The 16,983-nt window shown below is 41.7% G+C and overlaps 1 protein-coding gene across 7 annotated transcripts in view; it reads right to left on the reverse strand.

Moving 5' to 3' along the window:
- CDK19 (cyclin dependent kinase 19) overlaps positions 1-16,983 on the reverse strand; it is a 438,492-nt gene that overhangs the window by 403,493 nt on the left and 18,016 nt on the right. For 4 of the 7 annotated variants that reach the window (XM_056566328.1, XM_056566329.1, XM_056566325.1 and 1 more), the window contains exon 2: positions 16,790-16,913. The exons of the other annotated variants lie outside the window; for them this stretch is intronic. In XM_056566328.1, coding sequence (XP_056422303.1) covers positions 16,790-16,913 — 124 coding nt within the window. The remainder of the gene's footprint in view (positions 1-16,789; positions 16,914-16,983) is intronic. 7 annotated transcript variants of the gene reach the window in all.

Consider the following 16,983-nt stretch of genomic DNA (forward strand, 5'->3'; position numbering starts at 1 on the left):
GGGACCAGTCCTTGGGTTAGTTCCAACACTTTTTTTCCCAGGACTTGACCCCTGCATGCGATGATGTCACTTATAGAGTGCACCTCCGCCAGGAAGTCCCCGCAGGCAGATGAAGTAGCGCAGTCCAGGTGGGGAATCTGTGCTTCATCTACCTAATGTGGGGAACCTGTGCTGCGCTACCTAATGTGGGGAAACTGTGCTGCGCTACCTAATGTGGGGAAACTGTGCTGCGCTGCCTAATGTGGAGAATCTATGCTAAGGATACCTACTGTGGGGAATCTGTGCTAAGGCTACCTAATGTGGGGAATCTGTGCTACCCAATGTGGGGAAACTGCTACCTTCCTAATGTGGGCAAACGGCTGCCTACCTAATACTCCCCCCCCCCCCCCAGCAGTAGCACCCCCATCATCCATCAGCTCATGCTATTACCAAAGGGGGGTAGGGAGGATGGGGGGGGGGGGTGTTGCTTGTGGATGATGGGGGTGCCACTGCTGGTGGGGTGTGTTGCTGGTGAATGATGAGGGACGCATGCGGCCCAGCCTCACCCAGCCGCTATCTCCAGTGGCCCCCAGATAATTTGAGTATGAGACCCCTGATCTACTGTATAGTTCATTCATTTTGTACAATCCATTCTTTAGATAAAGTTCTTGTTGTTTTTGTAAAGCCTTCATAACATGTTTTCCTCTCCTTGGGATGTGGATTCTTGCAGCATGCTCCTACAATAGTCAAAAGGCTGTGTTTCATCTGTATACTAAATTTAGAATCCTAGGAGGGTACAATATGAAAATTTTGCAAAGAACATGGTTTACCTAGCTTAGGACTAAATTTCAGACCACCCTTACAAAAGTAATCACACTAGATGTGAGTAAAAGTAGCAATCTTTTTTAATAGTTGTATTGACACTTAGCGTTTTTTGCTTCCCACAGGCAATATTTAAAGTTGCAGTAAAACCACCAACTGCAATTCACAAACAACTTTTACAGCCTGTGCTACAGCAATTTTGTTTTTTATATTATCTAATTCATTATGATCTTCAAAACTTGGCTTTAAAAGTCATGACAAAACCTGATCAAAACTGCACTGTGTAAGCTGCGTTCCCACATGCCGGTAAGCGTATTTAGTGGAAATCATGCACCTTTCATTTACTTTTGGCCGCATGATGTTGCTGGGATTATCAGCTTTAGTGAATGCATGGGGGCATGTGGAAACGCGGCCTAGAAGTACCTAATGGAGCTACCTATCAAATCACTATTATCTGATCTAATAACAGTAATAATAGTTGTTATCAGATGAAAATATGTAAAAGAATATTCCGGATATTAAAAAAATTCTGATTTTAGAGGAAAAAAAAAAAAGCTATTCTTACCTAACCCCAGTCTCAGCCAAGGGCATCAGGAGACCAGACGGAGCTGAATGGGAACAGCCAGGAGGGGATAGCGGGTGCTCTGGGGACCAGGGGTAGATAAATATGTATTTTTCTCTATTATTCTACAGCCACAGAAATATCAGAATTTTTTTTAGAGTTGTTGCTTGACTAGGCATTGTTCACACTAGCATCATGACTTCTGTCAGGTTTCTAGTTTTACTGTTTATGATTTTTTTTCTATCGTAGACAATTCCTTCATGTAGAACTACTTGTACATTATGTCAATATCAATCAAACAATGTCGTGCTGTCAGGTTAAAAGATTTTCCCTTTACATGAAGTGCATAGTCCCCTAGAATCGGAACCTCATACTTCTATTTGAATGTTTTATGCTGCAATGTAGTTGCTAAGGAACAAACTAAGAGATTCTTGACACCCACTCTGGATTCCCTAGCTATCATTTACAGCAAAGACTAGCTATAACAGCACTCTTACACCATAGATAAAGGGGGTTTCCCACCACTGCATTACTTGCATATACCATCATCAAATAATAAGTGGGGATTCAACTGCCAGGATCCCTACAATGAAGAAGCCATAGCAATGGAATGGGACTGTGTTGTAGTTTCCTAAAGAGCCAATATACAGAAGCAACTCTGTACAGGAATAAAAGCCAAAGGGGCATTTTACCTTTTGTTCTTGGAATAAGTGGGTGTCCTAGCAATAACAATGTTCTTTGGTAGGAATAACTCAATTCACAGTTGTTTACATACAGGAGTTACTACATCTTCCAAAGATAATCAAACATTAAAAAGGAAAAGCACAGATACGTGATAGCTACCTGTGCATATATGTAGCATCTACTAAAGTCTATAGCTTACTTGTATTCTTCACTACCACAGGTAGTAAATAGATGACTTACTTGGGGCTTAAATAGGTACTCCGGTGGAAAAAAAAATTTTCATATCAACTGGCTTCAGAGGTGTCAACAGAGAGCACTGTGATCAGACAGAAAAGAATAACTTGACTTCCTCTGTAGCATACAGCAGCTGAAAAGTACTGGAAGGATTAAGATTTTTCTAACTGAAGTAATTTACAAATCTGTTTAACCCCTTAACCCCTTAACGACGCAGGACGTATATTTACGTCCTGCGCCATCTCCCGCGATATGAAGCGGGATCGCGCCGCGATCCCGCATCATATCGCGTGGGTCCCGGCGCTAATCAACGGCCGGGACCCGCGGCTAATACCACACATCGCCGATCGCGGCGATGTGCGGTATTAACCCTTTAGAAGCAGCGGTCAAAGCTGACCGCCGCTTCTAAAGTGAAACTGAAAGTATCCCGGCTGCTCAGTCGGGCTGTTCGGGACCGCCGCGGTGAAATCGCGGCGTCCCGAACAGCTGATCGGACACCGGGAGGGCTCTTACCTGCCTCCTCGGTGTCCGATCGACGAATGACTGCTCCGTGCCTGAGATCCAGGCAGGAGCAGTCAAGCGCCGATAATGCTGATCACAGGCGTGTTAATACACGCCAGTGATCAGCATAGGAGATCAGTGTGTGCAGTGTTATAGGTCCCTATGGGACCTATAACACTGCAAAAAAAATGTAAAAAAAAAGTGTTAATAAAGGTCATTTAACCCCTTCCCTAATAAAAGTTTGAATCACCCCCCTTTTCCCATAAAAAAAATAAAACAGTGTAAAAAAAAATAAAAATAAACATATGTGGTATCGCCGCGTGCGTAAATGTCCGAACTATAAAAATATATCATTAATTAAGCCGTACGGTCAATGGCGTACGCGCAAAAAAATTCCAAAGTCCAAAAAAGAGTATTTTGGTAACTTTTTAGAACATTAAAAAATGAATAAAAAGTGATCAAAAAGTCAGATCAAAACAAAAATCATACCAATAAAAACTTCAGATCACGGCGCAAAAAATGAGTCCTCATACCGCCCGTACGTGGAAAAATAAAAAAAGTTATAGGGGTCAGAAGATGACATTTTTAAACGTATAAATTTTCCTGCATGTAGTTATGATTTTTTCCAGAAGTGCGACAAAATCAAACCTATATAAGTAGGGTATCATTTTAACCGTATGGACCTACAGAATAATGATAAGGTGTAATTTTTACCGAAATATGCACTGCGTAGAAACGGAAGCCCCCAAAAGTTACAAAATGGCGTTTTTTTTTCGATTTTGTCGCACAATGATTTTTTTTTTCGTTTCGCCGTGCATTTTTGGGTAAAATGACTAATGTCACTGGAAAGTAGAATTGGTGATGCAAAAAATAAGCCATAATATGGATTTTTAGGTGGAAAATTGAAAGGGTTATGATTTTTAAAAGGTAAGGAGGAAAAAACGAAAGTGCAAAAACGGAAAAACCCTGAGTCCTTAAGGGGTTAAGGACCAGGCCATTTTACACCTTAGGACCGGAGCGTTTTTTGAACATCTGACCACTGTCACTGTAAATATTAACTCTGGGATGCTTTTACCTATCATTCTGATTTCGAGATTGTTTTTTCGTGACATATTCTACTTTATGTTACTGGTAAAATTTTGTCGATACTTGCATCGTTTCTTAGTGAAAAATTCCAAAATTTGATGAAAAAATTGAAAATGTGGCATTTTTCTAACTTTGAAGCTCTATGCTTGTAAGGAAAATGGATATTCCAAATAAAAAAATTTTTTATTCACAAATACAATATGTCCACTTTATGTTTCCATCATAAAATTGACGTGATTTTACTTTTGGAAGACACCAGAGGGCTTCAAAGTTCAGCAGCAATTTTTCAATTTTTCACAAAATTTTCAAACTCACTATTTTTCAGGGACCAGTCCAGGTTTGAAGTGGATTTGAAGGGTCTTCATATTAGAAATACCTCACAAATGACCCCATTATAAAAACTGCACCCCCAAAGTATTCAAAATGACATTCAGTCAGCGTTTTAACCCTTTAGGTTTTTCACAGGAATAGCAGCAAAGTGAAGGAGAAAATTCACAATCTTCATTTCTTACACTCGCATGTTCTTGTAGACCCAATTTTTTTTATATATACAAGGGGTAGAAGGAGAAAATTTATACTTATATTTGTAGCCCACATACCTCATATGTCTATGTAAAGCGTTCGGCGGGCGCATTAGAGGGCTCAGAAGGGAAGGAGCGACAAGGGGATTTTGGAGAGTACGTTTTTCTGAAATGGTTTTTGGGGGGCATGTTGCATTTAGGAAGCCCCTATGGTACCAGAACAGCAAAAAATCCCCACATGGCATACCATTTTAGAAACTAGATCCCTTGGGGAACATAACAAGGGGTAAAGTGAACCTTAATACCCCACAGGTGTTTCACGACTTTTACATATGTAAAAAAATATATATTTGTTTTCACTAAAATGTGTGTTTCCCCCCGAATTTCACATTTTTGCAAGGGTTAATAGCAGAAAATACCCCCCAAAATTTGTAACCCCATCTCTTCCGAGTGTGGAGTTACCCCATAAGTTGACCTGAAGTGCACTACGGGCGAACTACCATGCTCAGAAGAGAAGGAGTCATATTTGGCTTTTGGAGAGCAAATTTTGCTCGGGGGGCATGTCGCATTTAGGAAGCCCCTATGGTGCCAGGACAGCAAGATAACCCCCACATGGGATACCATTTTGGAAACTAGACCCCTTGAGGAACGTAACAAGGGGTACAGTGAGCATTTACCCCCCACTGGTGTCTGTCAGATCTTTGGAACAGTGGGCTGTACAAAATGTTTAATTTGCACAGCCCACTGTTCCAAAGATCTGTCAGAAACCAGTGGGGTGTAAATTCTCACTGCACCCCTCATTACATTCCGTGAGGGTGTAGTTTCCGAAATGGGGTCACATTTTTTTTTTTTTTTTTGTGTTTGTCAAAACCGCTGTAACAATCAGCCACCCCTGTGCAAATCACCTCAAATGTACATGGTACACTCTCCCTTCTGGGCCTTGTTGTGCGCCCCCAGAGCACTTTGCGCCCACTTATGGGGTATCTCCGTAGTCGGGAGAAGTTGCATTACAAATTTTGGGGGGCTTTTTTCCCTTTTACCTCTTGTCAAAATGAACAGTATAGGGCAACACCAGCGTGTTAATGTAAAAAATTTATTTTTTTACACTAACATGCTGTTGTAGACCCCAACTTCACCTTTTCATAAGGGGTTAAAGGAGAAAAAGCCCCCCAAAATTTGTTAGGCAATTTCTCCCGAGTACGGCAATACCCTATATGTGGCCCTAAACTGTTGCCCTGAAATACGACAGGGCTCCAAAGTGAGAGCGCCATGCGCATTTGAGGCCTGAATTAGGGATTTGCATAGGGGTGGACATAGGGGTATTCTACGCCAGTGATTCCCAAACAGGGTGCCTCCAGCTGTTGCAAAACTCCCAGCATGCTTGGACAGTCAACGGCTGTCCGGCAATACTGGGAGTTGTTGTTTTGCAACAGCTGGAGGCTCCATTTTGGAAACAGTGGTGTACCAGACATTTTTCATTTTTATTGGGGAGGGGGGCTGTGTAGGGGTATGTGTATATGTAGTGTTTTTTTACTTTTTATTTTATTTTGTGGTAGTGTAGTGTAGTGTAGTGTAGTGTTTTTAGGGTACAGTCACATGGGCGGGGGATTACAGCGAGTTTCCCGCTGTGAGTTTGAGCTGCCGCGCAAAATTTGCTGCATCGCAAACTTGCAGCCTGATACTCACTGTAAGCCCCCTGCCCATGTGAATGTATCCTGTACATTCACAGAGGGGGGGGGGGCCTCCAGCTGTTGCAAAACTACAACTCCCAGCATGCACAGTTTATCAGTGCATGCTGGTAGTTATAGTTTTGCAACAGCTGGAGGCACACTGGTTGGGAAACACTGAGTTAGGAAACAGACAATGTTTCCCAACCAGTGTGCCTCCAGTTGTTGCAAAACCACAACTCTCAGCATTCTCAGGCATGCTGGGAGTAGTAGTTCGGCAACATCTTTAGAGCCAGATGTTGCCGAACTACAACTTCCAGCATGCTTGGAGTTGTAGTTTTGCAACATCTGGAGGACTACAGTTTGCAGACCACTAATACAGTGGTTCCCAATCTGTGCCCTTCCAGATGTTGCAAAACTACAACTCCCAGTATGCCAAAACTGTCCAGGCATGCTGGGAGTTGTAGTTCTGCAACATCTGAAGGGCCAGATGTTACAGAACTACAACTCCCAGCATGCCTGGACAGTAAGGGCAAGCTGAGGATGTGTAGTTTTGCAACATCTGGAAGGGCACAGTGGTCCCAAAACTGTGGACCTCCAGATGTTGCAAAACTGCAACTCCCAGCATGCCCAGACGCCAAGGGCTGTCTGGGCATGCTGGGAGTTGTAGTTTACAGGGTCCAAATACAGCAATGCATGTCGCTTTACGGCGACGTGCATTGCTGTAAAAGGCCGACCGCGGCTGAAGATCAACTCACCTGTCGCCGCTGCCGCCGTCTCCGTCGCCGGCATCCGGGTCTTCAGGGACGAGGTAAGTACCGGGGCTGGGCCCCAGCACTCCCCCGTCCCCCGCCGCGTCCTCCGGTCATCCTCCCGTCCTCTCCACACTTCAAGGGGCCGGGCAGGACGGGAGGAAGTATCCGCCCCCCCCCCCCTGCGATTGGTCGGTTAGTTAACCGACGGATCGCAGGGGATCGGAGGTGGTGGCAGGCTTGCCACCTCGCTCCAAGTCTTCAGCATGGTCCTGGCTGTCTAACAACCGGGATCATGCGAAATTACCGGGCGGTCGGGTCCCAGAGACCCAATCAGCCCGGTATCGGGCTGATCGCAAGGGCGATTTCCCTACATGGCCCCCCTCAGCGTTTGCCCTGGATGCCTGCTGAAGGATTTGTATTGAAGGAAATACAACAGGACGTTCTCTAACGTCCTTGGGCATTAAAGCCCAGGTAGTGAGGACGTTAGAGAATGTCCTATGTCCTTAAGTGGTTAAAGGGATACTCCGGTGGAAAACTTTTTTTTTATTTTTATTAACTGGTGCCAGAAAGTTAAACAGATTTGTAAATTACTTACCGTATATACTCAAGTATAAGCCGAGTTTTTCAGCACGATTTTTCGTGCTGAAAACACCCCCTCGGCTTATACTCGAGTGAACTCTCCACCCGCAGTGGTCTTCAACCTGCGGACCGACAGAAGTTTCAAAACTACAACTCCCAGCAAGCCCGGGCAGCCATCGGCTGTCCAGGCTTGCTGGGAGTTGTAGTTTTGAAACCTCTGGAGGTCCGCAGGTTGAAGACCACTGCGGCCTTCGACATCATCCAGCCCCCTCTCACCCCCTTTAGTTCTGTACAGTACTCGCCTCCGCTCGGCGCTGGTCCGGTGCTGCAGGACTGTCCGGTGGGGAGGTCGTCCGGTGGGATAGTGGTTCCGGGCTGCTATCTTCACCGGGGAGGCCTCTTCTAAGCGCTTCGGGCCCGGCCCCAGAATAGTCACGTTGCCTTGACGACGACGCAGAGGTACGTTCATTACCAACGTACTTCTGCGTCATCGTCAAGGCAACGCCTCTATTCTGGGCCCGAAGCGCGGAGAAGAGGCGCCCCCGGTGAAGATAGCAGCCCGGAACCACTATCCCACCGGACGACCTCCTCACCGGACAGTCCTGCAGCACCGGACCAGCGCCGAGCGGAGGGAGTACTGTACAGAACTAAAGGGGGTGAGAGGGGGCTGGATGATGTCGAAGGCCGCAGTGGTCTTCAACCTGCGGACCTCCAGAGGTTGCGAAACTACAACTCCCATCAACCCCGGACAGCCGATGGCTGCCCGGGCTTGCTGGGAGTTGTAGTTTTGAAACCTCTGGAGGTCCGCTGGTTGAAGACCACTGAGGGCAGATGATGACAAGAGGATGATGAAGGGGGGTGTGGGATGATGACAAGGGGATGATGAAGGGGGGGTGTGGGATGATGACAAGGGGATGATGAAGGGGGGGTTGTGGGATGATGACAAGGGGATGATGAAGGGGGGTGGGATGATGACAGGTGATGATGAGGGTCTGGATGATGACAGGGTGAGGATGATGAGGATGTTAATGACGGGGGTCTGGATGATGACAGGGGGGGTGATGTATTTCCCACCCTAGGCTTATACTCGAGTCAATAACTTTTCCTGGGATTTTGGGGTGAAATTAGGGGCCTCGGCTTATACTCGAGTATATACGGTATATTAAAAAATCTTAATCCTTCCAGTACTTATTAGCTGCTGAATACTACAGAGGAAATTCTTTTCTTTTTGGAACACTCTGGAGCTCTCTGCTGAATCACAAGCACAGTGCTCTATGCTGACATCTCTGTCCATTTTAAGAACTGTCCAGAGTAGGAGAAAATCCCCATAGCAAACATATGCTGCTCTGGACAGTTCCTAAAATGGACAGAGGTGTCAGGAGAGAGCACTGTGCTCGTGATGTGAGCAGAGAGCTCTGTGTTCCAAAAAGAAAATAATTTCCTCTGTAGTATTCAGCAGCTAATAAGTACTGGAAGGATTAAGATTTTTTTAATAGAAGTCATTTACAAATCTGTTTAACTTTCTGGCACCAGTTGATTTAAAAGAAAAAAAAATTACCACCAGAGTACCCCTTTACGTTTCTGGAGCCAGCTGATATGAAATTTTTTTTTTCCACCGGAGTACCCCTTTAACCCCTTAAGGACCAAGGACGTACCGGTACGTGGCTAAGAGCGCGCGGCACTGATTGTGGTGCCGCGCGCTATTAACCCTTTAGACCCAACTTTGAACGCTGCGTCTAAAAGTGAAAGAAAACCAATGCCGGTTAGCTCAGGGAGCTGTTCTCGATCGCCGCAGTGAAATCGCGGCATCCTGAACAGCTGTAGGACAGCAGGAGGGTCCCCTTACCTGCCTCCTGTTATCCAATCGCCAAATGACTGAGATCCAGGAATGAGCAGTCAAGTGGCAGAATCATTGATTAATGGTTGCCTATGAGAAACCATTGATCAATGTAAAAGATCAGTGTGTGCAGTGTTATAGCCCCCTATGGGAGCTATAACACTGCAAAAAAAGGGAATAAAAAAAAGTGATTAAAGATCATTTATCCCCTTCCCTAATAAAATTTTTAATCAACCCCCTTTCCCCATTAAAAAAAAAAAAACTGTGTAAATAAAAATCAAAACAAACATGTGATATCGCCGCTTGCGGAAATGTCCGAATTATAAAAATATATTGTTAAATTAAACCACACGGTCAATGGTGTACGCGCAAAAAAATTCCAAAGTCCAAAATAGTGTATTTTTGGTCACTTTTTATATCATGAAAAAATGAATAAAAAGCGATCAAAAAGTCCAGCCAATACAAAAATGGTACCGCTAAAAACATCAGATTATACTGCCCTGTACGCGAAAAAAAAAAAAATAATAATTATAGGGGTCCAGAAGATGACAATTTTAAACATATAAAATGTTCTGCATGTAGTTGTGATTTTTTCCAGAAGTACGACAAAATCAAACCTATATAAGTAGGGTATCATTTTAATATTATCGACCTATAGAATAAAGATAAGGTGTCATTTTTACCGAAAAGTTTAGTGCGTAAAAACGGAAGCCCCCAAAATTTACAAAAATAAATTTTTTTCTTCAATTTTGTCGCACAATGATTTTATTTTCCGTTTCATCACAGATTTTTGGGTAAAATGACTGATGTCCTTACAAAGTAGAATTGGTGGCGCAAAAAATAAGCCGTCATATGGATTTTTAGGTGGAAAATTGATAGAGTTATGATTTTTTAAAAGTAAGGAGGAAAAAATGAAAGTGCAAAAACGGAAAAAAACCCTGGTCCTTAAAGAGTACCTGCCATCAACAAAAACTTTTAATATGTTGTTCATAATCATTAATGAAGAGATATTGTAATATATCTTCATTAAAAAATATTAATATTTATACCAGTTTTTTCATTTTATACTTTTGGCCACTAGGGGTCACTCTTCTATGCCTGGTCTGCAAGCAGCATCCTATGCTTTTCATAGTAAGTGTACAGCTTTTAGGACTAATGCTGAAGGGCTCTGGTCCTTCCACCGGAAGTGCAGTACTGTGAGCTACAAGCCTGCACATGCCTCTCATATAACAGCCAGTCACCTCCCCCTCCCCCCTGCTCTGTGTTCTCCCTGCCCCTCACCAAACGTTATCTTATACATTGTATTATCTCACTGCACTCCCTGCCCCCCCCCCCCCCCTGACATTCATCTTAATCACTGCCTCTGTAATTGCTCCCACCGCCCCTGGTTCTCAGCATTGACTTTTTAGTGCAGAGACACACAGGAGATAGAGACAGGCTGCTGTCCCTCCCCTGTACTTAGTCTGTATGCACACTGCAGAGCAGTGTTTCCCAACCAGGGTGCCTCCAGCTGTTGCAAAACTACAACTCCCAGCATGCCCGGACAGCTGTTGGCTGCCTGGGCATGCTGGGAGTTGTAGTTTTGCAACAGCTGGAGGTGCCCTGGTTGGGAAACACTGCTGCAGAGGGAGAGCAGCATACAGTTAGACTGGCAGAAGCAGAGTCCCAGCCAGGCTTCATGTGACATCATGCCTGCCGGGACCCGCCTCCTTCCACCCCTCAGAAAGACAGTGCTCCTGAGCTAATGAAGAGGGATAAAAAAAAAAAAAAAGGTATTTCCACAGCGTTTTAAACCTCAATAAACACAGGGATAGGCATAGTTAGAGAAGGGGACAGATGGGGAGGGGGATCAGGGAAAGTTTAGATGATGACAGGTACTCTTTAAGGGGTTAAAATGACTTTGGGGGTCAATTTATCAATTTGTTTTGCATAGTCAGATTTGACGGTTTGTTGGTATTTTTGACGGTGTTAAACAAAATTTATAAAACAGACGCACATGCTTTGATAAATTTTGTGCAAATAAAAATCCATTCAGAAAACAGTGTCAGCAACAAAATTTCACCTAAGTAATTGAAAACGTGCCCCATGCAGTGTTACCTGCTTGTTTTTACTTAGACAAAAATAGGATAGAATGACTTTTGGATTTTGCTAGATTTAACCTGTGTGACCCCCTACTTTCCACTAAAGGGGGCTCAGAATCTCCCTGTGCTAAAAGCACAGGGACCACACACCCCTCCAAGCATTTTCAATTGGAGTAATGGCAACACACGAACACTGTACTCCGTTTTAGTCTGAGCTACAATACAGAATATATGAAGGAGTGTCTCAACATGACGCTTCATGCAGAGGATAGCCACAGCCTTGGCCGAGTCTTATAATACCATATGAAAAATACGTATAACATATGCTACAAAACGGAAAAAAAAATTTTATTTGTGAGGTGAAATTGAAAAACAAAAAAAAGCTATTTTGCTAATTAAGGGGGTGTCCCTTTTTTACACCATTCACCATATGGTCAAACGGACATGTAACCTTGATACTATAGAAATCACAAGATTAGAGTGCAGTTCACTACACCCACAGATAACTGATGTTACTGTAAAAAAAAAAAAAATCAAAGAGTCCCATCAAAACAAAAATGGTACCGATAAAAAAAAATTCAGATCACGGTGCAAAAAAATTAGCCCTCATACATTCCTGTATATGGAAAATTATAAAAGTCAGAAGGGGTCAGAAGATGCAAATTTTAAACATATACATTTTGGAGCATGTAGTTATTTTTTTAAACTAGTAAAATTAAAAAACTATATAAATTTGGTATCCTTGTAACCATATGGACCTACAGAATAAAAATATGGTGTCATTTTTACCGAAAAGTGCACTGTGTAGAATTGGAAGCCCCCAAAATTTACAAAATGGCGCTTTTTTTCCAATTTTGCCCCACAAATATTTTTTTTTCTGGTTTCACCGTAAATGTTGTGGTGAAATGATTGGTGTCATTACAAAGTACAATTGGTGGCGCAAAAAATAAGCCCTCATATGGGTCTGTATGTGCAAAATTCAAAGCGTCCTGATTTTTTAGAAGGTGAGGTGGAAAATACGAAAGTGCAAAAATGAAAAAACCTGTGGTCCTTAAGGAGTAAAGGACTCATTTTTGCACTTTCGTTTTTTCCTCCTCACCTTTTTTCCTATTTATTTGGGAACAAAAAGGTGCAAAATTGAAAGCGTTCTGATTTTTTAGAAGGTGAGGCGGAAAATACAAAAGTGCAAAAATGAAAAGTGGGGAGAAAAGGTGCAAAATAGAAAGTGTTCTAAGTTTTTAAAAAGGGGAGGTGGAAAATACAAAAGTGTAAAAATGAAAAAAACTGTGGTCCTTAACCCCTTGCGGACGGATCCCATTATAACCCTAAGGACGGGAACATTTTTTGCAAATCTGACCTCTATCACTTTAAGCATTAATGGATGTTTTTACTTATAAATTTGATTCAGAGATTTTTTTTTCGTGACATATTCTACTTTATGTTAGTGGTAAATTTACGTCAATACTCGCGTCATTTCAGGAAAAATTTGAAAATTTAGCATTTTTCTAACTTTGAAGCTCTCTGCTTGTAAGGAAAAAGGTACATGTCAAATAAATTATATATTGATTCACATATGCAATATGTCTACTTTATGTTGGCATCATAAAGTTGACAGGTTTTTACTTTTTGAAGACATCCGAGGGCTTCAAACTTTAGCAGCAATTTTCTAATTTTTCCTGAAAATTTCCAAATCAGAATTTTTCAGGGACCAGTTAAGTTTAGAAGTGAATTTGAGGGTCTTTACGTTGGAAATTCCTTATAATGGACCATTATGAAAACTGCACCCCTTAAAGTATTCAAAATGACATTCAAAAAGTTTGTTAACCCTTCAGGTGTTTCACAGGAATAGTAGTAAAATGGAGGAGAAAAATCTAAATCTCACTTTTTTTACACTAAAATGTTATTGTAGCCCCATTTTTTTTCATTTTTACAAGGGTAAAAGGTAAAAAGGCCCCCCAAAACTTGTAATTAATTTTCTCTCAAGTAAGGAAATGCCTCATATGTGGATGTGAAGTGCTCTGTGGGTGCACTAGAGGGCTCAGAAGGGAAGAAGCGACAATGGCATTTTGGAGAGCAAATTTTTCTGAAATGGTTTTTGGGGGGCATGTCCCATTTAGGAAGCCCCCATGATACCAGAACAGTAAAAAAAAAAAAAAAAAAAAAAAAAAGCATACTTATTTGGGAACTACACCCCTCATGGAATGTAACTGTGAGCCTTAACACCCCACAGGTGATTGACGAACTTTCGTTAAATTGGGACATGAAAATAAAAAAAAAAATATTTTTAATACAAAAAAGCTGGTGTTACCCCAAACTTTTCATTTTCACAACAAGTAATAGGAGAAAATGCCCCCAAAGAATTTAAAACCCCATTTCTCTAGAATAAGGAAATACCTCATATGTGGATGTAAAGTGCTTTGTGGGTGCACTAGAGGGCTCAGAAGGGAAGGAGCCAAATTGGCCTTTTGGAGAGAGAATTTTGCTGAAATGGTTTTTGGGGGGCATGTCGCATTTAGGAAGTCCCCATGATGCCAGAACAGAAAAAAAAAAAAATAATAATAATATATATATATATATATATATATATATATATATATACCACATGGCATACTATTTTGGAAACTACACCCCTCAAGGAACGTTTGTTAATATTAGTAACTGTGAGGAATTTAAATTAGTCTTTGTTTAGAACATTATCGGTATGAGCCTTATGAAAAAAATACAAAGTTTTTTGAATAGATGGAAAAGGGTCTTTGGAGGCCTTTCCATAATATTCAGGATCCATCAGGATCCTGAAAGTCTCAGGATGGAAGTTTTCATAGTACATAATTTCCAGCCCTATACCTTTTGGCTGCTGGTCTAAGTACAATGTCCAAATTTTTTTCTGTAGTTTTTTCAAAGCCGATATTTCAGAGCTGATCATGTTTTAATTATATTTTTTTAGGAGGTTGATCTTGGAAATCCTTCTGTACTAGTTCATGAAAAGTTGAAATATATTGGCCCTGTGCATGAACCGGGTAAAATTTGGAGGGAGCTTCACTTCTTGATGTACAAACATATTGGACATGGTAGTGGATGCCGGTTCTTCTGGATCCATATGGTTATTTTCATTTTTCATACTGAAGAATCTTTTAAGGGTTATTTAAAACTTATGTAAATCTATAAAGAGTTGGAAGGGATTGGCCTGGTTTGTGGGGCAAAAGGATAACCCTTTTTTCAAGAGGGACAATTCATAGGGATTCAGAACAGAAGATGATAAGTTAAATATTTTAATCATTTCAGCAGGATCCTCTGGTGATTTTGTTGATAGTTTTTTCCTCTTTTTGCTCCCCCTGGTTCCTCGCTTTCTTTTTTGTAAGAAAATCTCTGCACGGGGTCCATCCCTAAAAAAAAACGCTGAGGTTTCCGGAACTGAAGTCAGATGGTTGGTTGTGTTCTATAGCCATATCAGTTATAGCAGTTTTGAGAAAGGGAACAAGAGTGGAACAATTATTGGTGTTATCTATAAAAACAAGGTCATTGTGGGTTGAACCATCCATGCTTTGAGCCACAGTGGTCTGGGTTTCTGTAATTTTGTGGATCGATAGTTCTAGGAGTCCCTGGATGGCGGGGTCTGATTCCTGGAGTGGTGTGTTATGGGTGTAGGATGAGTTTCCCATAGATTTGCAGAAAGTTATCCTCCTAGATACTGTCTCACATTTTTTTCTATGGCTGGCACTTGCTTGTATAAAATAGTGTCATGGGAGTGTGAAATTGCTCTTGTTCCTCAACCTGACCATGGCTAATGTTTTTTTTCTCGGGGGTTCCAACTCTGTTAACTTCTGTGGGGTCTGATGATTGATTTAGTACTTAATGAGCATTATCATTTAGGATGTTGAGTTGGATCAACAACTGGATGTGACCCAATGTGTGGTTGTTGTATGGGATCAATGTTTTTATCTGAAACTGGACCTTTTGCTTTCCTTTCATCCTTTTTCTTATAGTCCGTGTAGATATAAATCCTTCGTTGTGCTCTGTTCGCAGGGCATCTCTCTGTTTCCATATTTCTGGGGCGGCCTTCAGGGTTAAGATTTTGGGGGCCATACGGATGCCGCATTTTGGACGGGGGATAATTATTTTGCCTTGGACCCTGCTGGATAGGAGTAGGATAGTGGTTATCCATTAGAGGTTGTGGCTGTTGATGTCCTGGTTTGTCTGGTTGGGTGGTGTTGTGAATTTGTTTTCTCTCTCGATGGGGTGGTGAGGGTAGTTCAACCCCTTATACTCTCACCCATTCCATGGGTCACCTCTTGTATAGTCTGCTCTATTCCTGTTAAGTTTCTGTACCTTTTTTTTTCTCTATCAATTCGGTTTCAAGTTTATTGAGGGGCCCTGTGATATTGCGATTAATATGGGAAAAGTTACTGTGTGGCTGATATTTTTGTAATTGTGACATGGTAAGTTTTATATGAGTGTTAGCAGTGTTACATATATCTAATCTTTTATCAATCAACATCTGTAACATATTAAACATACTTTTATCAGGTAAGTCATACCAATTTTTATTATACAAAGCATCGTCATTAAAGGTGGGTTTAAAAGTCAGTCTAAGACCCCCTCTGGGTTATGCGTTCCTTTAGATAAATCTCAAGAAAAGAAACATCCACCTGGTGAGTTCAGTAGTGGTCACTTCAAGAAGTGGCTTGAGAATATACCTTTTTCACAACACCAGAGGATTAGAAAGAACTGCTCTAGGGATGAAGACTTCCGGATCCAGGCCAGAACATTGGAAAAACGCTTTCAAGCTAAAAAGTATCCAAAACGTCTGATCACTAAAGCCTATCGGGAAAATAAAAAATCTGACTCAAGCACAGTGTCTCATTCCAAAAGAAAAACAAGAAAAATTGAACTAAATTTTATTATCACTTTTAATGCATCTTCCCCTGAACTAAGAAATATTCTTAAAAAAAACTTTGGCATATTTTAAAAATGGAAACATTTTTAAAAGATCTACTTCCTGAATATCCACAGGTTACTTTCGTAGAGCTCCGTCTCTTAAGAATATTTTAGCACCATGCCAATTAAATCAACACAAAAAAGGAAAAATAGAATCAAAGCAGGAATTTTTCGATGTGGAAAAAACAGATGTCTTTGCTGTAAGGAAATTAAACATAAGTGCACCAGCTTTAAGTCAAATACTACCGGCAAATCTTTCCAGATCAAATCTCATCTGACGTGCGACACAGAATACGTACTTTACCTTATCGAATGCTGCTGTCACCTACAATATGTGGGTCGCACCACACAAAAACTAAGGAACAGGGTGAATAAACACCATCACAATGTTAGAATACAATTCCAAACGCATAATAGTTTATAACAACACTGTGCCGCAGCCCATCGGGATATAAAAAATCCATACTCCATCATACCAATAGACTCTGTGCCTGAACACTTCTCTAACAGAAATCATTGTAAAGAAAAAATGTACGGAACACTGACCGGTTGAAATGTGGCAGGATTTTTTTTTTTCTTCCACAGGTAGGGCCTGATGAAGCGCTAATGCATGATATGGTCCGTTGCCCGAAGGTCTGCCCAGCAGTTCGCTCCCCCGCACAATGTGTTCCTGTGGAAGAAAATAAAGAATCCTGCAGCATTTCAATCGGTAAGTGCTCCGTACTTTTTCTCTACCATGA

Source organism: Hyla sarda, chromosome 3 (assembly GCF_029499605.1).
Source record: "Hyla sarda isolate aHylSar1 chromosome 3, aHylSar1.hap1, whole genome shotgun sequence".
Classification (NCBI taxonomy): Eukaryota; Metazoa; Chordata; class Amphibia; order Anura; family Hylidae; genus Hyla; species Hyla sarda.